Source organism: Pogona vitticeps, chromosome 8 (assembly GCF_051106095.1).
Source record: "Pogona vitticeps strain Pit_001003342236 chromosome 8, PviZW2.1, whole genome shotgun sequence".
Classification (NCBI taxonomy): Eukaryota; Metazoa; Chordata; class Lepidosauria; order Squamata; family Agamidae; genus Pogona; species Pogona vitticeps.
This window is the reverse complement of record NC_135790.1, coordinates 27,527,380-27,549,465: the sequence shown is the minus strand read 5'-3', so window position 1 is coordinate 27,549,465 and position 22,086 is coordinate 27,527,380. Positions and strand designations below refer to the sequence as shown.

Below are 22,086 nucleotides of genomic sequence, written 5' to 3'. Positions count from 1 at the left end.
GCCCCAACAAATATTGCCTTTGCTAGTAAGATTTCAATCCGTACATGCCCAGAGGAGGCTCTTTCGCCAGCATCTCCTGATATCAAAAACAGTTCTTATTGGGAAGGAGGGGGGGAGAACATTTTTCCACTAGAAGACTTTCAGGTCAAGGGTCAGGCTGATGCACGCAGGCTTGTCACTGCTGGCCTCGGGGAGAGATTTGATTCCAGCCGTTCCGGGTCCCTGTCCTCGGTTGCCCATCCCTTCTCCCCCACCCCACCTTCTAGTCCTGCTGGCTCATTCAGGTGCTGCTGGGCAGAGGCACCTCCAAGGAAATATCCACCCCATGTGTCATCAGCGTGAAACCTCCCACCAGCCAGGGTGTGAAAGCGGACAACATTTGCATTTCCTCCGCAGCCGTATAAATACCTTTGCAAGTTGCCCTTCTCCAGATCTCAGGCACAGGACGGGCAGACCTTGGGCCAAAGAAGAGAGACGGGGAAGAGATTTGAGGAAAGGAGAAAAGGGGGGAAAACAACCCAGAAAACTTCAGCATCATGATCGTCTTCCAGTCCCCAGTGCAGCTTCTGGTCCTCGGAGCCTTCCTGGTGTCTCCGGCTTCACTTCAGCCCTCTCCCTGCGAGGTTGTCAGGAACACGGCTGCCTACGGCTCCTACCAGCTCAGCGTACATCCCCTGTTTTACAAACCAAATTCAATCTACACAAGTAAGTGTCCAGGATGGTTTTTTTCCTACCGTTTGCCTTGCTAGTGTCTCTTGGTGCTTGGCTTGCCTCTCCAGGTGTTCGCGGTGAAGCTGTCCCAAACGAAGTGATCCGTTCCAACTTGGGCACCAGTTTGGCAACAGGTGCCTTGCGAATCCAGGCTCATCCTGAGCCCCCCCCGGATGCAGAGATCCCAAACTTGCCTTGGGGGTTAAAAAAAAAAACTGAAACAGGAGGGTGTTATGGACTGAAAAAACCTTGTGGATTTTGAGGCAAGAGAGTCAGCCTCTGTAGTCTTCGTCATGAGCAAATAACTATCTTGAAGTGCTGATCCTCGCATTGGTGGGACAGGGTTCGAATCTCACCAGCCGTGGACTCACTGGAGAACGGCGCGGTTGCCCAAAGGCTTCTGGGAGCTGTAGTTCAAAAAATGTAAAATGTCCAAACTCTGTCTTGGACGCAGGTCCCATCTGTTGGCTCCAGTTTCTCATCTAGGAAATGTAACCATTATCACCCATCTCATGGCCATTGTTGTTAGGATGGGTGAGGAGACGATTTTAATCCTCTTAAGCCTGTGACTATTTTTTAAAAACCTCAGCTAAAATGACATTGAAATGTTTAATTCAATAGTGCAGTTGTTAAATTTTCACACCAAAAAAACCCTAATTTAAACATGAATAGATCTTTCTTCCTTTCTCTCTCTCTCTCTCTTTAAATGCCTAGGCCTACCTCTTCCACCCCCTTCAAATATTTCTAATCATTTTTAAGCATCTCATTTGTTATATTGATTTCCCCCCCCCACTGGCTTGGCCTACAAAATTATGTTTTTCATCAGGGTAGTATTTTTTTTTCTTTTTTAATTGGCATCTTGTTTACATTTCAGTGTAAGGGAGGTCCAGCCGTAATACTCCCAGAAACCAATGTGGACTATATTAAAAGAAAACAAAATATTGATTGGTGCCAGCTAAGAATGCGATCTAGTGTGCTTACCTAGAACCTTATTTTTTCCCAGAACTGGGGGGAAAAAATCACAGCGTTGATCTAGCCAATGCAAAACCAGCATAGTCATCATCACACCTGATCATTTGCAATTGAAATGTAAATAGGAGGTGAGCCTCTGCGTGGACAGAGGCTGTTTTGCAGGATAAAGAGGCAAACGGCAGACTCCCCAGGGCAGCCCTTCCTGGCGTTCCTGGGGGTCTTTTTGCCCCCACATTAACTGAGCAAAACTCTGGGGCACCTCCCTTAAAAGCAAAGTGTAAGAATCCGGCCGGTGGGGAAAGCAAGCAACTGGGAAGGTCCCACCCAGCCTGAAGAGTTTTGCAAGTGAAGCTCAGACTCCAACGTAAGGACAACAAAGAGGAAAAGGAGAGGGAGAGATGGCCGTATCCACAAACAGGTGGCCATCCGTAGGCTTCAGTTCAATGCAAAGAGCCAAGGGTGTCATGCCCGTAACCAACCAGTCCTGTATGACAGACGGGTGCCCATCCAGATGTTATGGCCCCGCACCTCCCATCATCCACAGGGCCCATGGGAATTGTAGTTCATCCACCCCGGCAGTCTGCCAGAGGAACCCCCTCCGTTTCTTGGACCGCAAGGGTTGACAGGGTGTGGCCCACCCCAGCTGCAAGAACTGGGAAGGGCATCCCGCCCGCCCCCATGTTGCTACTGTTTCTAACACCCACGCTCAGCACCATGGGGTTGGGTGGGTGGGGGTGCTGGTGTCACCCCCTGGACTCCTTTCCTTATGCTTTTTCCCCCCTTCGGAGGAAATAGCCATGCGTCCTGCATGACTTAACTACAACCCCTCTAAACGAGCAGGCCATGTGGGTACAGGAGAGATGTTTCCCTCCATCATTCATTTCAAACCCTCCTTGGAAAAATTCCTTTTTTTGGACCAGGACTCCCACACCAACATGACCTACTGCTAGGAAATGGGGGGCAGTCCTGTTTCCTGGGAGTCTGCTCTCCTCTTTTCCGTCTGCTGCAGGTGCTCGCTCTCTTCTCTCCAGCTGATTCCCTGCTAATACTACTGAGTAGACTCCAGCCTCCTGCTCTGGGGGTTACTCGTCCCTCGGGAGCCACAAACCCACCCCACCCCTCCTCACTGTTGACCCCTCCCAGTCCAAGGGGAGGAATGGTTCGAACACCCGAACTTTTCAAGCTCTCTTGAATTTTCTCCTGGCATCTCAGAAGCCTTTGTTTTGTCAGTGGAAAAACTGGTTCCCCCTTAAAAAAATAATAATGGTCCTTTTCCCCTTCTCTCCCTCTCCAGTATCCATCCCTGGGATCGAAAATGGCACCTCTGTTATCCTCCAAGCGGTGACCTCCGCCGACGGCGCTTCCAACGGCATGTGGGAGATGGAAAACCATCTCCTGAGCTGCAGCAAGACTGAGAATCTGGTGCAGAGGAACATCACGTCCAGCGGCACACGGACACGCTGGACGTCCCCGAGCAACACCAACGTGGCGTCCGCACAAATACGGTGAGAACCTGGCCTGTGATGGGAAGCTGTCTTTTTGTATCCATTAATGCCCCCCCCAAAAAAAGCTTTAAAATGTGCTTTTCCAATGAATTCCTCATCACATTTTTATCCTGGCACCCCTGCCAGAAGCTCAGAGTTACACAGACGGATTTTCTGTCCATTTAATCCTCAAAACAACACAGCGACTTGGGTTAGAGTGATGTAGGTGTCCATTTAAAAAAAAAAAATCCAGGACTAACTCACCATCTAGGAATGCTTTTCATTCTAAAATGAAATAGAACCTCCATGGTCCAAAGCAGGCTATCTTGAAATGTCAGGTGCGAAGTGCAGCAACATGGAAGGATGACTATTACCTTATGCTTAGCTCATGGCTTCCCAGCGTTGGCCATTCAGCCAGTCCAACGGGCTGGCCGAGGTCCGCCGATGCTTTGACCCAGTTTTCTGCTGGGAGGTGGGAAGCTCCCCGATGCTGGGAGACTTTCAAATGGAAACTGGACAAGCCTCCAAGCCAATGAGACTGGATTCCTACATGTTATCCCGCCGATCTTAATGAGCCAGCAGGAGAACTCTCATGTACTTAATGAACTATCCAAAGTTAATCAAGAGACTGCAGTCATGAGTGGATAGAGACACCCCCGGGTAATTATTTGACAGTTAGGCGAAATTGGGGGGGGCAGAATAAATGTGAATCCAGTGATATTTTTTCCTTCTCATGTGAAAAGTTGTCAGAATTTAGAATTTAAGCTGATTGTGGGACAGACTGTCTCCTTGAGGACGGATTGTCCTCCAGCTTTTGTCTTTCCTTGAGATTGGAGATGGGCAACTTTGCCGGGTGAGAGGGCCAGTGTACTGACCCTCTGGGGGCCCCCAAGACTGTCAAAAATAACCCCCCCCCAAAAAAAAAAACACAGAAGTAGAAAGTGGTTAGAAGTTCACTTCCAGAATTGACAAAGGGTCCGATTCCTGTTCGGTTGAGCGGGTCCCTCCCCCCACAACCTATTTAGAATGTCAATACTGTAATCGACAAAGTATTTGTCCCAAGGAAGGGCCATTTGGTGGGATGGAGGTACGGAAATACACATATCCCATTAAAGAAGTCTGACTAGCTGTAGCCATCAATGCTGGTCCTTAGCCGTTCTTCCAGTGGGTGCACAGAAAACGCTGGTTCCTGATCCCTCTGCTGGCCGAATAGCCTGGTGGTTGTGGAGCCAGAGGTTGGGAGTTTGATTCCCCATGGGGTCTCCTGCAAGCGGAGCCAGCCTGGGTGGCCTTGGGCCAGCTGGACAGTAGTCCCAGGGCACCCCCCAGAAGAAGCGAAGGAGAAACCACTTCTCTATATAATCTACCTGGAAAACCCCAAAAAGGGACAACATAAGTCAAAATTGACTTGACGGCACAGAATTCCTTCTATTAATGCCTCCCTCGGAGTTGGACGCGTCACCATGTATCCACTTTCCTATCTCTAATAGCTAGGAATGCTTTTGAGACATTATTCCATGCTCTTCCTTGACTCATCACTCTCCCTCTTTTCTCACAACAACAGGGCTTTTGTCTCCTTTGCCAATGGCACAACCCTGCTGCAGACGCAGAACCTGGTCAGAGGTACGTTGGCAAGAGGATATCTCTGTAGTTTCTCCCTTGCCGGGTTAACCCCTTTTCTTCCTATGCCATCTAAAAAAAACATCTGCACTGAAAGATACAGCCCAGTATCCTGTTACATTCCATGATGGTGGGAAAGGGGTCAGGTGTTGATCTCCCCCTCTTGCTATAGTATGTCCAGCCTTGCATTGCACTGGGGGGGGGTTGGTTGTGCGATCGGTCACATGACCAGAAGCCAGCCACAGCACTTAATCAAGGGCCAGTATGTTCTGGACAAGATACCGGCCAGTGGAAAGTGAGTTTTGAGACTAACGTAGGTGCCACGCAACATCCCTGTACAGAAATGGCACAGCTAACGTCAGGAGAGCCACAATGATGTCTCCCCACTCCCAAAAGAGAGTCCCAAAGAGAAGATTGGGGGGGGGCACTGCAAGCATTTCTCTTAGTTTCTGACAGGTGTCCCTTGTAGGCTGGAACGCTGGACATTTTGCATGCAAAGTATGCACTCTAAATTATGGCCTTCTCCCAAATGAGATACAGAAGGTGAGACCTGCTCTACAGCTCTCTGATGACTATGTCATTCATATACCGGTTTTGAAATCAGACCTTCCCCAAAGCCATCTTGAGACCATCATCTGCATGAGGCAAATGTGCTTATCACTTTTTTTTTTCAGATGCAGATGTTGCAACAACACCATCAGCGGCCACCCATCCAACCACCGATTCCTACAAGCCAACGCTCCACGGCGACTCCACTCACACCCATGTCGTCCTCAACGCAACCATGAACCACCACAACCTGGCTTCCTCCCACCAGTGGACCAAGGGCCCGAACAGCTCCGTCTCCATGGCCGGAGCCAGCTCTTTCGTTCTAGCAGTTCTGCAGCTTTTCTCCATTTCTCTTGGGTACAAACTCCTCTCCTAAGATGACAATTGGAACAAAATGCCGAAGCCATGGCGCGAGCTTCCACCTGAGTTTCCAAGTAGAATGTGAAGAAGGGAGAGCTGACCTCCTCGGGATGGAAAAACCCCACCCCTCATCTCTCTTTCCTTCCCTCCCCTCTGCCAGTAAATATCCGTATTTATAATTGCACTTTTTTTCATATTAATCTGCGTATACTCCCCCCAACTCTGTTCTCATATCAAACGATTCATAAAGCAGCTGTTCCGTGGTGTCCGCATGGAGGCGGTCTGAAGTTCTGTGGTCTGAGAAAGCCACGGTGCCCCTTCTGTGCCTAACATTGTGGCAGAATATAATAATAAGCTTAAATACTCAACTCATTGTCTAAGGCAACTCAAGTATGCCCGCCTTGGTATGGCCAACGACAGGGCTGGTTCCAGTTCAAAAGGTAACTCTGCCACATTATCGTTTTTAAGTAGACTTTGAATTCTATCTTTTGTTATCAGAGCCTAGACAAAAATATGGTATTAGAAAAAGGCAGGCGCCAAAGGTGCTTACTTCTGGCCCCTCCTCCCCAAATTTATCCAATCTGCGTTTAGAGGACTTTTGACGTTTTGATACAGGGTGCCAGCACCGGAATCCATCTCTAGAATCACTGCTCTGGGCCAGGAGCTGAAACAGGAACTGTTTCTACCGATCAGAATGGTTTTCCCGGACGTTCTGCAAAGAAGCTGAACACTGGTTTTTAATAAGATGGGAAACCTCCCTGCCAAGGAGGCGGGGAAAGACTCTTCTGGATTTCTCAGTCTTCTGAGTTGGGATTTAAACCCAAGGTTTAGCTGCCTGTGGGCCAGTCTGGAGGGCAGGGATTCCCTTTCATAACGATGGCTTTTTAACTCCTGCTGGATGAGGATCCTGTCCATGACCACCGTGGGGGTTGGGTGGCAGATGATGAAAAAGAAATGGGCTTCGGTGTCCTAAGGTCCAATTTTTTGAGTCCTCTACAGTACACTTCCACGTAGGTTGGGGTGACGGCTGCTGTTTTTTGTACAGACTCTGTTTGTTTTGGAAAATGTATTTTGGAAACCCATGTCGTTGTAAAGACCTCTTTCCCCCAATAAAACCTCTTCATAATGTCCCCTCTCTGTGTGGCCTCTTGGGGTTTTTGGCGCGAGAGAATGCTTAGCAAAACAAACGGAAACACATTTAAGGTTTAGGTTCCATCAAGGTCATGTGTTGCTGAAAGTCATGGAGGAAGCCAACCCGAAAGAACGACAATGGTTAAAAATTCCCCTCTTTTAATTATGACTCTGCTGAAAGTCACAGGCATGACTTTGAAGGGTGCTTTCCCCCCCCTCCTCGTTAAGTGTTGTACCTGCTTGTTCTCTTGCTAGGTACCTTCTCAGCCAGTTTCAGCCAGAAAACCTAGAGGTGTCTAATGGCGCAGCATAACCCCCGGATTTATTAGCATTGCGGAGTTTCTAGATCCATTCTAATGCGGGCTATAAGCAACACTGCTGATCATTTAGGAGGCTAAAGGAAAATAACACAATGACCCTCTTGATTCATCCACTCATCAACAAACAGGAAGGACTTGGCCTTGCTTTTAATGCAATGGGGGCCTTATTCCAGACATGTGGGATTTCTGGAAGTGGTACGTGTCACAATAACCCTCCCACCCAAAGCAGAGCAGAATCTTTAAAGGAACGCCATTCATTTTTGACCAAGGTGACCGTTTGCGGTTGGGGCAGGGGGTGTTTGCATTTTCCAAACTCAAAATCAGACTTCTTTGTCTTTCTGGATGAATCGTGACACCTTCAGATCTCCCGATGAACCCCCTTTTTAGTCTACAAAACCAGGGTAGAAACTAAAAGGTTGAGGGCAGCGAAATTGAGCAATGAATGTATTCCTGAGTGTAAGAAAAGCAATGTGTGTGTGTGTGTGTGTGTGTGTGTGTGTGTGTGTGTGTGTGTGTGTGTGTGTGTGTGTGTGTGTGTGTGTGTGTGTGTGTGTGTGTGTGTGTGTGTGTGTGAGAGAGAGAGAGAGAGAGAGAGAGAGAGAGAGAGAGAGAGAGAGAGAGAGAGAGAGAGAGAGAGAGAGAGAAATCTCTCTCGCCTGGGCTGCTGCCATGAGGGAAGAGTCTCGCTCCCTGCTTAGCATGGCCATGCATTCAGACAGAAAGACACAAACGGCCAGCCCAGCCCAATCTGTTCCATTGCGTTCACGTCCAGTTTCAGCTGGAGCGAAACCCAAGGAAGGCATCCCAATAATGCTAGTAATTCAGGACACACAGAAGTCAGAATTCCAGCTCTCATCAGGGAGAAGCGGGTGGAGGAGAGGGAAGAGGCCAGGCAGGCCCCGGCAGGCAGCAACCTGCCAAACCGGAACAGCTCACGTTGGTCTGAGACACATATGGGGCAAACATCTGCAATCCCAAGGTTTGCTTTGCTTTGCTAGTCCAAGGGCTCCTTCAGATGGTCAAAAATGGGAGGAGGAAGGGGGGAATGGCAACAGAAATGGCCAGGAGCCCATGCCTAGTTTTGCAAAAGAGAGAAAGAGAGAGAGAGAGAGAGAGAGTAACACTAGAGAGGGACCCTGCAAAACTGTGCATCTAGCTTTGTTCTACAAGTGGAGGACCACACACTTCTTTCTATGACAGACAATAATCTCACATCACCCCCATAAAGAATGGGATGCCTTCCAGTCTTGGTAGAATCCCTGATTACAGGACTCAAAAGTGATGCTGCAAGTTTCATTCCCCCATCCCCATTGTGCTTTTTCTCTTTTATAATCACATCCAGATTATAGAATGTAAGGAAATTGGGGTGTGGTGGGGGTCCATCTATTCCTAGAATTCCCCAGACAGCACTTCCTCTCTTGGACTCCTCACATATAATCATTTTTTCATTCCGTTAGATTTGTTTCCTATTTGTGCAAATCCAAAAGGACAGGTATTTTAAGCCTGGCGTCTGGTTTGGGGTGAAAATGGCCACGGATGGACCTCAAGGGAATGGAAAGGAAGTCCGAGCTTTTCAAGACTACCATGTCTCGGATTCTGGAAGATTTCATCCAAAAAGTGAAAAAATCAAAAATCTCATACTTTGATCCCACATATCTTCGTTTGGGAAACAAAATACACGGCTCCGTTTTATCCTTGAACTCCTGGCGGTTACTGCACAGCCCTGCTCCCAAACCAACAGAACAAGTTTCTGATCAGCTGTGCTCCAGATAAATAAATTACAGTAATTTATCATTAGAGCCTCTCTCACACACACAGAGAGAGAGAGATGATGATGATGATGACAACGATGATGCTACAGGTAAACATCCATATTGCCAAACCTTGGAAAAAGGGAGTGAGAAGAATTTTTCCTAAACTTGTCCTCCAATTAGATACCTTGATGAGCTCACTCTGAAGTCATTCAGCGGCTGGGCAACCGCGCTAGTAGGGGTGGACACGTTCCACCACCCCCCAGGATGAAAAGGCCCACTGTGGTCCAGAGGAAAACCAAAGGGCCTTTGAGGACCTCTGAAGTGACCCCATGTTTCACTAGAGCTAAAAACTAGGGTCCTACTCCCCATCCAATGAGGGGGGGCTTAAGAGAGCTTTCCCAAAAGCCCAAGATGTGAAAGATGTTGCTGGACAAAGCCTTCAGGAGCACAAAAATAATCGTTTTTTTTTTTGTTTTTGTTTTTTGCTTTTAAAGTGTTTTCCCTTTCTTCCCTTTTTTTAAAAAATGGTTTAATGGGGGCTTCAAAAAGGTCATTTCTTGGTCTACTGATGAGCATCTTATCAGGGCAGTTCCTGGCGGGCTGCCTCTCATCCTGTGTTGTTGTACCATTCCACACACATTTCGCCCACGGGCTTCCTGGTGGTGCAGCATCATGCACTGCCCCACCCGGCCAGGGCGCACGCACCCTGCTTTTGCTCCTCTCAGTCGTGTTGAACAGGTCCGGAAGCTGCCAGCGGCCGATCCCCACCCCCTGGCACCCCTCCCATAGCTGAGGTCCACCTACTCGTTCCTCTCTCCCTGGTGTCCCAAAACGCTCTCTCCCAAGCCCACACGCTTTCTGCTCCTCCTGATGTGATAACAGGGTCTACCTTTACCCAGAAAAATCACACCCAACAGACAAAGGAGAAAGAAACGCCCAGGCACAGGAGGATCCCTAAGGGAGAGGGTGCCTTCCCATCCTGTTGTGAACCCCTCTCTTCATCTGACGTGTCTCGAGCATTTGCTGTGGCCAGAGCCGTAAACGCACTCAGTTAGGGGCGCCTTGTCTCACTTACACATAAGACCTGCAGAGGTGATAAAAACACCTTTCCTCCAGAACTTGGACTCCAGGCAGCTTGCATCAAGTTTAAAAGAGGTACCGACAGAAGGAAGAAAAATTACAGCGCTCAGTTTGTAGCACTGAAACTCAAGTGAACCATAACAGTATGAAACTTAACCAGTTAAGTTAAAATCACACCTTAAAAGCACATTTTGGCTGCAGTAAGAGTCCATCAAACCCCCGGCCAGCTGCCAAACTTAGGAAACAGATGAAGCCTCCCAACCCAGAGTCGGTGTGACGAGCATCTACACCCCAACGTCCCATTTCCTTTCCAGGTCACCTGTCAAGACAGCACCGTCAGGAGCACTTTGTGGGCCAAGCTGAGAAAAGCCCATTGCCTGACAATGGCCTGCTTTAGAGTCTCAGGAGAGTCTCTCTACCGCCTCTCCGCGTGAATCAGTGGTCGGGCTGGTTGGCTTCTTTCTATTCCAAGGTCATGCCAAGCTCAGTGACTCATAACAAAAAAAACTTTTGCGAGAGGAAATGTTGTTTACTCCGACATGCTCGCAGGCGTAATAGCTTTCCTTCAGAGTCGAGAGCATGTTTCCGATGTCAGGAGTGACACTGTTGGCTTTGAACGTGGAGAGACAGTGTGGTGTAATAGTTACTGGATGGGCAGCAAGTTGGGGGGTTGTCTAGATTCTGGTTCCTCCAGAGGCATGAAGCAACGCGTACCCTGGGTCTGTCAGCTTTGACGATATGGCTCTTTAGGCAGGGAAATAACACAGTTGCACTTTCAGACTCTATTTCTAGTCCGCCATCTTGTCTTTTAAACTATTATTCATGTCTATGTCGATCATATTTACAGTGTATGTTGCCATTTTGACTCTGATTCGATTTTGTGTTTGGCTTTGCACATAATTATGTTCTACATTTGTTACTGAATGTTGTAATTTTCGATTGGATGTGTTTGATGATGTTTTATACTTTTATGTGTCATTGTTCCATTGTGTGTAAACTGGCCTTGTAGCCAAATGGGTGGTATAAAACTTAAACAAACAAACAAAATATTTCTTTTGACAACAAACTGGCTGATCTGCTTTGGTTTGGATTCCTGCCTTGAGCACGGGGTTGGATTCAGTGATCTTATAGGTCCCTTCCAACTTCATGATTCTTTCTTTCTTTCTTTTTCTTCTTTCCTTCCTTCTTTCTCTACCTCACAGATGATGTGAGGAAGGACAAGAACTGTGTATGCCACGTTAAGGTCCTTAGAATAAGTAAATAAGTAAATGCAGGAAATAGCAGGAATACAGCTTCCATGTCCTAAGAGAACAGCACCAGTATCCATAAGCTCAGATCAGGTCGCTGTCCCTAAATCTGTCGATCGGCGATGTTGGAGGACCAGCCCTTCCTCCGTTGACTGAACACGTCCTGCAACTCTCGGGACAATTTGGCGATCCCGCTCACTCACTGTTGATCCTCCTCCTAATCTCAGCCGATAATGCCAGACATGCTTTCTGCATCCCAGACCGGTATTTCTACAGGGAGGGATTTGCAGGCAGGACTTGGAAATACAATTGGTATCAGCCCACAACAGGAATTAAAGCTAGACAGGAGACAACAGGGCAAATGCCAGGCCGGTTCCACAGAGTTTGAGTTGACTGGAGAAGACAGATAATAAAACAGATGGATTTTATTTCTTTCCTGTTATCAGATCAAAATAATTTTTTTTTAATTACTGGAGTTTTCTTCTGAGCAATGCTACCTCCAGTCATTCAGAATTCTTACTTAATGGAGGGGGTCTCTGAATGTGAAGGTATTTAATTTATTACATCGTTATCTCCCTTTTCCTTCACGGAAGCCTTGAAACTATAAGTGGCTCTCTCTGTCATCCCTGTTTTGCCTTAACAACAATTTTGTGAGGTGGGCTAAAAGGTGGGACGTGGCTGACCCAGCCCATGAACTTCACGGCCGAATGGAGACTTAAAAGATAAGCCTCCATTGTTTTTTTGATTGTCGCCCATTCTGCTATACCACACTTGTTTCCGCATTTGTTTTAGACTCTGCCATGCCACCATAAAGGCCGTTGAGGGGGCCACATTGAGATATCTTGGACCCATGCCTCCTATCAATGTCATGAGCGTAAGGCTGTGGTTTGGACAGTGCGAACGACGGCCAAGGAATGACGGATGTGGGATTTGGCCACGTACCCAAAACAATGGGATTAAGTGAGGGTGAGGAAGCATTCCTCTCAGCGGAACGACTGCGAAAACCGGTCTCCACGCCATCTCCGTCTTCAGCTGACTTCAGGGGAGACCACATTTCCCAGTGAGTGAACAAACCCACCCAACACAATCCAGCCACCAAGGAAGAAGAAGAGAGAGAACACTAACGCCTCCCACTTTTCCAAGATGAAAAGGGGAATATACTTCTGTCTGTATTCACCTCCCTCCCATCCCCATCCAGCTCTTAGAATTTGGGGTGGATTACAACTCCCATCATCCCCAAGACTGCATGGCCAGTGGCCACTTTTCCAAGGTCCCCCAATGGACACACAGACTTTTTCTTTCTTTCTTTCTTTCTTTCTTTCTTTCTTTCTTTCTTTCTTTCTTATTTATTTATTTACTTACTTGCTTGCAAACTTACTTGCTTACTTAATGTTATGTTTACGTTTCCTTTCTTTCCAAGGGACCCAAAGCAGCTCCCAACAGATAAAACCATAAAACAAATACAGATTTAAAATACTGTAGAGAGAACTATGTTAAACCTATATTCAGTCGGGTTTGTCTTTTGATGGTGTTTGTTTGTTCCGCCATGACCGTTTCCCGTGTTGCTTTTAAAAATGAAAGGCGCTCTTCATCCTTCAGAGGGCGTCTCTTTTTCTGCTAATGAGAATTTGTCTCTGCATGGCCTTCTTCTAAAGCAAATGAAGTCCACAAGAGGGGGGGGGGCGATGCATTTTAAAGATTCTCCAAGGTTTCTTATCTTGGCAGATCTGAACTGATGGCCTGCATTCACGACCAGGATACTAACGAGGAGGCAGGAGGCGGCGGGGGAAGCCCTCTCATTTAAGTGTGTTATTTCCATGGCTGCCCTTATAGGTTTTATATGTGCTGCTTTGAACATTTTCTCAGATTTCTACACTGCGGCTTGCGAGACGTTTTTAGATCGTTGTACTGTAATTGAGTCGCTTTTATCATGTTTATCAGTTTGGGCAGCTTTTCATGTCTTGCTCCAGAGCTGGAAATTTTAAAAATCCCTTAAAAGATTTTTTTTTTAAAAAAAAGTTATCTTTTGATATGTTTTCAACAGTTCAAAAGATAAGTTTTGTTTGGGGGCATCTCAATGATCTCATAATTTCCAGCTGAGTCAGATTTATCATAGTAGAACATCCCTCAGCAGGCAAAACCAATATCCAAAAGTGGTCAGCAACCTCAGAAGCCAGGCAATACAAGACTTTTTTTCCCTATGATGTCGGATCTGTTGTAATCTTGTCTCCTACATGACTTGGTGCTGCAGCCGCCACAAGATGCCTGGGCATGTGGTCAGTGCTTTATCATTCAGCCAGATTGATTATTATAACTGGGCCTCTATTCCAGCCCACAGATCTCATCCGGGATCAGAAAATCCAGTCATTTTCTGCAATCTTGGTTTTAAAAAGTGAGAGAGAGGTGCCTGTCTAACTCTTAATGGGATATCTAGAAAAGGTGGAGCCCCTTTTTAAATCAGGGGCTTGCTCAAAAAGAAAAACAAAGCCACCTCATTAATTCCCTTTAGTTAAAAAAAAAACAAGGAACATAAACTGGAGCAACAGAATGACCAGAATGCTCAGGATTTCCTTAAAACCATGTTGATTCCAGTCGGAGCTGGTGAATGGCTTTGCAGAAATGGTGAATCCACTCCCAGGCTAGGACTGAACTTTAGAAGATGTATCTGCATAGCTGGATGGTAACATCTGGATTGGAAGTCCAATTTCACGCTGTGCCTTCTTGACAAGGGCCGGACCCCATGATCTATAGGGTCCCATCCAGTTCTGCAGGTCTAAGGTCTCCTAAGATTATCCAAGGCACTGAAGCCGGTTAGCCCTCTTTTTGACGGGTGCCTGATCTCATATTTTTTTTAGGCCAGAGGAGAAGGAATGACACCCTCGCTTTTGGAACGCCCTGTCCCAAGATGACACAAGTTACTTTTCTTGGATTCCAATAACCCTCAGACCCCCATTAGCCAGGCTGCCATGGACAGCTGTTAGCACTGAGATTCAGTGTATTATAGTCTCAAGAAAGGAACTCTTGCTATTTTTGAGTTTTTTAAAAATTACAGCAGATGCTGACAGGTTACAGAATTCGAAATCCTTTTGTTGATTTAGTCCAGTTATTTCGCTTTGCTCTCCCTTGCTTGGATTTTCTGCCCCGATACTGTGAAAGTTCCTGTATCTTTTGGCCTGTTTGGTGTGTTTTGAGTTGCCTTGTGGGATTTTTTTGGTGAAATACTTGCTTTACTGTGCTTTTGTACTTAGGTTTTTTTCTGGTTATGACTGGTTTCTTAAGGCGTGCCATATAATCTCTTGGTATGACTGGTGGTTATTTTAGATGAAAGGTTGTCTGAAAAAATGCTTTCTAAACATAAAATTAGTAAATAAGGAGAAGTCAAATTTTCCCCTCAGACCAAAGCACCTTGTTCAGGCCATGGGCTCCTGTTTCTCTCACCCAAATAAAACTTCAGGGAAGATCTGGTTGTGACCTAGTTCTGAATGCTACTGAAAAAAGGCTGCTGATTTGTCACAGAATAATCAATTTACCACAGATACCAAGCGGGTCATGTGCAGAGCATTTTTAAGGGGAAGACTAGCTTGGCCCATAATTTGTGGGGACTTGTTCAAGACAGAGTCAGCTGATACAACATTGATGGCTTCAAGATAGGGCCCAGATTTGTCACAAGACTGGGAATAAACGCCAAAGTGACGTGGGCCAGACCGACTGCCGTAATGGACTCGCAACATCTATGGAGCCCCCAGTGACTCCGATGGGGAAAGGCTGCGTGCAAAGTCTCACACGCAAGATGACAAGCCAGATCAACCTACCAGAGGAGAAATGGCACCTCTGTCTGGGTCTGAACACAGCCAGCTGGTAAAATCGTAGAATCGTGGTGCTCCATAGGATCCCAAGAGGACTGATCTAAAGCAGGGGTTCCCCGCCTTGGGTGTCCCCAGATGTTCTAGGACTGCAACTCCCAGAAGCCCTGGCCAGCACAGCCAGTGGTGAAGGCTTCTTCTAGGAGTTGTGGTCCAAGAACATCTGGGGACCCCAAGTGGAGAACCACTGACCTATAGATGATCAGCACACTTGAGTAAATAAGGCATTCTGAAGCAGCGATTTATAAACGTGCTGCCCAGAAGCACTTTTTTTCCAGTCTGTTCTGCTTCCCTCTGAATTTAATATGCTTGCTGCAGATCTGTTTAGTCTGCTCACCTTTTTCTTCCCAGTTGCCTAATAATCACCATCATCATGTGCCACCAAGTCAAGTCTGATACAGGGTGCCTTTTCCCAGGGTTTCCTAGGAAGTGGTTTCCCATGGCCGCCTTCTTCCCGGGGAGCCCTGGGACTGTGCAGCTTGCCCAAGGCTACCTGGGAGGCACAGCGGAGGAATTAAACTCCCAGCCTCTTCGCTCTGCAATCAGGGACTATCACTGAGCAACCACAAAACCTTAGCTGATTGCACGGTTCTGCTTTTCGGGGGGGGGTGCAAATTAGCAGACATTGCATGCATTTTGATTTGCGGACTATGTTTTAGTAATGACGGTGCCTGGCCCCTTGCCCCTCCTCTCCCATCCCGCATTTAGAGAATCTGCCTCTTCTGTTATTACAGGCATTTGTGCTTATTTGATTCATGAGTTGATTTTAATTTCTGATTTCTGTTCTAGATGTTTTATTATTCTATTGTTAACCACCCTCTGTCTTTGTGTGTGTGTGTGTGTGTGTGTGTGTGTGTGTGTGTGTGTGTGTGTGTGTGTGTGTGTGTGTGTGTGTGTGTGTGTGTGTGTGTGTGTGTGTGTGTGTGTGTGTGTGTGTGTGTGTGTGTAAAAAAACCATCCGTCCAGGTCACAAGCATGTCTTGACTAATTCAAGCAGCAAAGAAATGCCCTCAAGGAAGGAGATATGCTGAGTTAACTGGGGGAAAGAGGGAAAGAAAGAAAGAAAAAAAGGTCGTAATGATTATTCGGTGCAATGGGATTTAGGGCGGGAAATACGCTATATGATGAACGGATTTAGATCTGAACGGCCGCATATCATATGACAAGCCATGCGAGATATATTTTTGGGGAGCCTTGGAAGGGTTTTAGTGGTAGCCGAGCGCCTGACAGCTTGCTACGATGCAGCGGGTGGCCAAAACCAGCGAGATGAAAACGGCGGGCAAGATGACTTTCCTCTCCCGTACCGAAACTTTTGCCGCGGCACATCGGCTGAGCAGGTAATGGAGGGGCAGAAGGCTTGGGCGATGGAAGGGTCAGTGGTCCGAGAGCCATATTCCACACTCTGAAGCCGCCCCCCTGAGGGAACAAAGCTCAGGGATCCTTGGGGGGAGGAGGAAGGAGACATGGGTATGCGGATGGTTCAGTGGGCAGCAATGAGGAATTGTCGGAGGAATTACACCCTGTCCTTCATGCTACAGGCCCAGGGAACAGCACACAAAAGGCCCATGCACAGCTGAGGGGGCAATTTCTAACCATGCCTGATTGCTCAAGGACACTCTGAAAGTCAAAAGGGGAACTTGTGAGATGTGGGTTTGAGCTGCTGAGTCATATCATGAGAATGACGGAGGGAGCCTGGGATTGTTCACTTGTTTCGGGCTCCCCTACCTTAAAGGGTTGTTGAAGTGGGGATAAAGGAGGGAGGCAGAGAGCCCTACATACACAGCTTTAAGCTCCCCGTGTGTGTCTGTGTGTCTGACCAACCACCCCCCTCTCCATCCATCTCATGTGACAATCAAGTAACTAACCCAGGATCCCAGGGAGATCTGTAGCTACGCGGATGTTTCTGGAGGCTAACCCTGGCCTAACCAGCATGTCTAGTGGTCAGGGTAACCTGAGTTGTGGTCCAAGAACCCCTGGAGTGCTAATTGCAATTCTCTAACCCTTGAATGACATCTTTAAGATCTAACAGGATTCCGCGCCAGTTTACTTATTGGCAAAGATCAGCGCAACAAGACAGAAGGGCAGGAAAGATGGACGGTAAATCCAGATCAGAAAGTAGGAGTGGTGGGCAGACTGCCACAGAAAGAAGAGAGGGGTGCACTTCTAAACAAGTCCGTCGGAAAGCAGGCAATGGATGTTCTGGGTAGAGTCCCAACTGATGTTGCTTGAATCTATCTTCTCGCCGGTTAATGCTTTTATGAATGCACAGGTATCCAACTGGTGTGCCAAAGGCTTTGTGAGAGGATGAATAAGAAAGGCTCAATATAGGCAGGGATAAAAACATTTCTCCCAGCTAATTCTGCTTAGGGAGGCAAAGGCAGCTAAGGGATAGACCACCCACCTGATCCAGAAGGACAATCCAAAATGGTTAACCTCCCTGTGGCAGTCCCAAGAACCAGGCATAAAGCAGAATCCTGCAACCTACAGGGTGATTCTGGGCGGACTGGCATCTGTCAGTGCATGGAACCTTCCCCCTTCCCCTCTAACACAAATAGACACACACACATGTGTGATATTGTATTTACCCACAATTAGATATTTCTGGGGGATTAAAGCAAGTGTAACACAATTAGATTTCACAAGAAGTGTGTTGAATGAGCTCATTATTACTTTAAGGGCATAACCATTAAACCTCTTCCAGTTATTTTTAAAAGTAACTTCGAAAGAGCATTTGCAGGCAGTCTAGAGATATGGGGTTCCAGTTTTTACACCATTCTCTCCACAATCCTAAATTTTGAAAAATAGCAATCCTTTCTGTGACTAAGCCAAAGAGTGACCTCTTAAACACTGGGTGATTCTCTCCCTCTGCCCTCCTGTCTTCCAGCAAATCTTTGAACGATGAGGAAAACAGGAAGCTGTTTGGGAAATGCAACCAGAGCCACGGACATAACTATAAAGGTAAAAAGTCGGGCCACAAAAGCCTATCGTATGTATGGTGAACAAAGTCATCTGTTAAGACACTTTGCTGGATTTTCGTTCCTGCCAAAGACTAACCTGGTTAGGAGAAAACTCGAGGCATATAAACTGAGCTGTTCTTGACATGCTGGCTTTCTACATGAAGGGGAAACTGCTACAGGAGAGACCAAGGCATGTAAACAGATTAAGTGGCTGGAAAGCAATCTTCATGTCCAGGGGGAAAAATCAGGAAAATGTCCGGGTTTCTTCGGCCCTGTTTCAAGAGGAAATGGGATTTAGCTGCTAGAGACCTGTTTTACTCTATTCTTTACTACCACCTTGTGGGACTTATATGGGAAAGCGGTTATTGCTAACAATCTATTTCTCTCTCTCTCACTCTCTCTATTTTGCTGTTCAGTTATGGTGACTGTACGTGGAAAGGTAAGCATTTTCTGTTCTTACCGTGGTCCTTAACTCCATTTCGTTTCGCAGTCTCTTGTTTTAATAAAGTGTGTGCTTTTACAAGAACATAAAAGTGTGAGAGCTGCTATCTCTGGTTTCACTGCCGAGAGACCAGCTGGCTTCACCCAAAGATGTGCTACTGGTAGAAAGGCTTTATTGGCAGGCGGGCAGGCGGGTGGGCGGGGGGGGGGAGAGACTTCAGGGGATCTGTAGTCCAAAAGAGTAACTCTTCCCATCTCTTTGACACCAAATGAATGTGTGGCATTCATTTGGGAATGAAAAGAAACGTACTATACAAAACACACAAGAAAGAGGAATTGTTGTGTTTGGGGAAGCCTCCAGGTTTTCAAAATGACTCTCATAAAGGATCACTGATTTACAGAGTCACCATTAAGGCGTCCACACACCCTGAAAATATTATTATTATTATTATTATTATTATTATTATTATTATTATTATTATTATTATTATTATTATTATTATTATTATTATTATTATTATTATTATTATTATTATTATTATTATTATTATTATGCATTTTAGATTGACCCTATCAGCGGGATGTTCATGAATATTTACCAGCTCCAGGAATATATGCAGGTAATTCCATGGGTTTTGTGGGGGCACAAACCTTTTTGCGCATTGCCATGGATGCTTCTCCGAGATGCCAACTCTGGGCGGGAGAAGGAAAAGGAGGGCCAGGATGTACACCAAGCGCTTTTGCAAAAGAGCCTCCTTGCCATTTTGAGTCGTAAGCGGCACGTGTAAGAACAGAAGAGAAGCCCATTTCCTGGAGCTGAGGAAAACTGGCTTCTTTCACCATCCTGTCTCTCCCACTCGAGGCAAGAGAGAAATAGCCTCACCCGCTCTGGCCTTCTTGCAACTGGTAGCCGGGGGCACGATGTGCCTCAGAGCAAGCGGGTGGCCCCAGTTTTATAGCGGCGGGGAACCCATTTTGTGTTTCACTCCAAAAGCAAAAACAAAAAAGGACCATCCTGTGTGTCGGACTTATTGGGAGGGGGATCAGGTTCAGGACCTCGGACAGATCTTCTAAAGCTTGGACTCAAGAGGGAGCGAATTCAGTGCCCCTGGAACCTCAGAGGCATCTGCCATCCCTAACTAAAACACAAACATTCGTTATGAGTTCCAGACATCCTTCGATAAGAAGATCCAGATTAGCTCTTTGGTCGCTTTGTTTCCAGGGAGTGGGAATTATACTCCTACCGAGCTCAACATGGACTGGGTTTTAAAGGTTCGAAAAAGGAACTGGGAAAACTGGGGAGGTGGAGGGAGAAAGCAACTCCAAGAACCCCCCAGCCAGCATGGCCATGGGTCCAGGGGAATTCTGGGAAGTATAGTCCAAAAAAGCGAGCAAAGAAGGAAGGGGCATTTTTCGGAGATCTGAATACTGTATTGGCTGTTAGAAGCAAACTTCCAGCCTTGGTTGGTTTGGCGAGAGAGGAAGGTGACCGCTTTGACTCGGTTCTCCTCTGTAGGAAGCCATCATGGAGCCACTGGACCACAAGAACCTGGACCAGGATGTGGACTTTTTTGCCGATGTTATAAGGTAGGTAAGCTGGGAAAGGTGCATGTCTGGGCTGCTATAGGGTGGCCGGGTCTTAGGTGAGGGCCTTGATTTCTCAGTCAATGGGACGCTGCTGATCTGGCAGCCCCGATATAGGTTTTGAGTTTCATCCTGATGCCCTGCAGATCGGCCAGAGATCTACAAGGAAATCCGATGTTATTCTTGACACAACTTAGAAAAGGGGGGGGGGCTCAACAAATTTGCCTTTTTTTCCCTCTCACAAGAAGAAACAAGTCCAAAAAAATGGAACTTTCCTAAGCTCCACTTCCAGAGGTTGCCTGGGCCATTTTGTCAGAGCAGAAATCTGGTGGTTTGGGGGTTTTTTGTGTGTGTGGCCCAAACAAACATTCCCTCAGAGTAGAATATATGCGCACTTGAATATAAAGTCACAAGAAAGCAGTCATGGCTGCAGACAAAGACAGGTCGGTAAATAGCATCGGCTTTCTGTAAACACAAAACCCAATTCCATTGACTGTTTTCTCTCCTTGTCCTCCTCAACCCCTCTCCACTCTTCCTTCTTCAGCACAACAGAAAACTTAGCCGTGTACATCTGGAACAACCTTGAAAAAATCCTACCCTCTGGTTGCCTGTACAAAGTCAAGGTCTACGAATCTGACAGAAACTTTATTGTATACAAAGGGAACTAATACCGGAGATGCAAATTTGAAAGGGGAATGTGCCGTGGCTGGGAAAATTATTTCCGCAGATGTTGTATTAGCGCTCCTTATGTGTCCACATTGATAATCCCTGATAAGAACACTTGCAAACTATACAATATAAAGATTACACATTTAGGAAGTGGGCTTGTCCACAAAAACTCACATTAAAATATACCAGGTTTTTTGGCATCATTACATGTTGGTCTTCTTCTTTTTTTAACGTTTCTTTTCTTTTTGGCTCGATATACTGCACATTTAGCTCATCTTTAAACATAGTGTTCCAGTTGGGGGGGGGGGAACAGTAGTTAGAAAGATCTGTACTTTCACAGTTGTATATCCTCACCTTTTGCTCCAGTACCCTAGCAAACAAACAAAAGTTTTGTTTTCACTCAATTCTTTCCCACATGCACTTGATGAGGGACCAGTAAACCTTTAGAGCAAATGAGTTACAAAAGACTGTGCATAGGGGTTGATGTGAAGAGTCTACCGTGATCACATATCAGCGATCACCATAACCCCAACCTCAAAACCAAGCAATACTAGACTTAGACCTTCTGAGTCTACCTTGTCCTCATAAAACCTCACAAGCCAATCTGCCTGAATAAAGAAGCATAGCCTGGATGGTTAATTGGGTGGTTTCATAACACCAGGATTGTTATGATACCTAACGTATGAGATGCTTTGGTGAGATTTTATTGAATAAACAAAGCCTGATGATTTTTTGGGGCTATTAAGCACACAAATTTCAGATGGGCCAGTATAATGGGAAACTGCGCTAATGGCAAGAAAACATCCCGCCCCTTCCATAATTTCTGCACACTAATTAATGATATGAAACCCTTTCACCGAACACAGCACAGTTCATATTACGACGAGAAGAGGAAGAAATAGACGTGATTAAAACCTACCCAACTTCTCAGCTCTGATGAGTGGAGACTCTGGAAGGGATCCTTTATCCACTTCGTCAAAGCCAAACTTACCATGTGACAGAATTTGGAAAAGTTACTTTTAGGAATCTAATTCCCCCAGCAAGTATAGCCAGTGGCCATACTGGTTGTGCGAGTCCAGGAGCTATAAGACCAAAAAAATAAATAGCTTCTCAAAGATCTCCCATGCTAGCCTTTTGTTTATGGTAGCAATCGCCCACCTTTGGGGAAATTATGTTGTTCACGCTGGGACGGGCAGCCCAACAGATAACGCTTCCACAATGAAGCATCAGTTCTTTCCATGTTACTTCGGCACGAACTGTTCCCAGAATGGCCACTCAGTAATCGGTCAGAAAGAACCACGACTGCAGCCACTTTACCAAGGATCAGCCAAAGACGTTTCTCTC

General features: G+C 46.5%; 2 protein-coding genes across 3 annotated transcripts; both read left to right on the top strand.

Annotated features, from left to right (window-relative positions):
* The first annotated feature begins 426 nt into the window (after positions 1 to 426).
* Positions 427 to 5,907, top strand: LOC110079586 (uncharacterized). Of its 2 annotated transcripts, none has more exons than XM_072979301.2 (4): positions 427 to 705; positions 2,978 to 3,188; positions 4,732 to 4,790; positions 5,468 to 5,850. In XM_072979301.2, exons 1-4 carry the CDS (start codon positions 537 to 539, stop codon positions 5,710 to 5,712), a joined length of 684 nt encoding a protein of 227 aa, XP_072835402.2. In that variant the 5' UTR covers positions 427 to 536; the 3' UTR covers positions 5,713 to 5,850. The 2 variants fall into 2 exon arrangements, with proteins under 2 accessions (XP_072835402.2, XP_020650459.3); XM_020794800.3 differs by having other exon boundaries at positions 428 to 705; positions 5,462 to 5,907.
* Positions 5,908 to 16,120: 10,213 nt separating this feature from the next.
* On the top strand, positions 16,121 to 20,948 carry LOC110078754 (6-pyruvoyl tetrahydrobiopterin synthase). Its single transcript, XM_020793210.3, has 6 exons — positions 16,121 to 16,428; positions 17,976 to 18,049; positions 18,465 to 18,487; positions 19,053 to 19,109; positions 20,006 to 20,076; positions 20,618 to 20,948. The coding sequence occupies exons 1-6, from the start codon at positions 16,331 to 16,333 to the stop codon at positions 20,739 to 20,741; spliced, it is 447 nt and encodes a 148-aa protein (XP_020648869.3). The 5' UTR covers positions 16,121 to 16,330; the 3' UTR covers positions 20,742 to 20,948.
* The last annotated feature ends 1,138 nt before the right edge of the window (positions 20,949 to 22,086 follow it).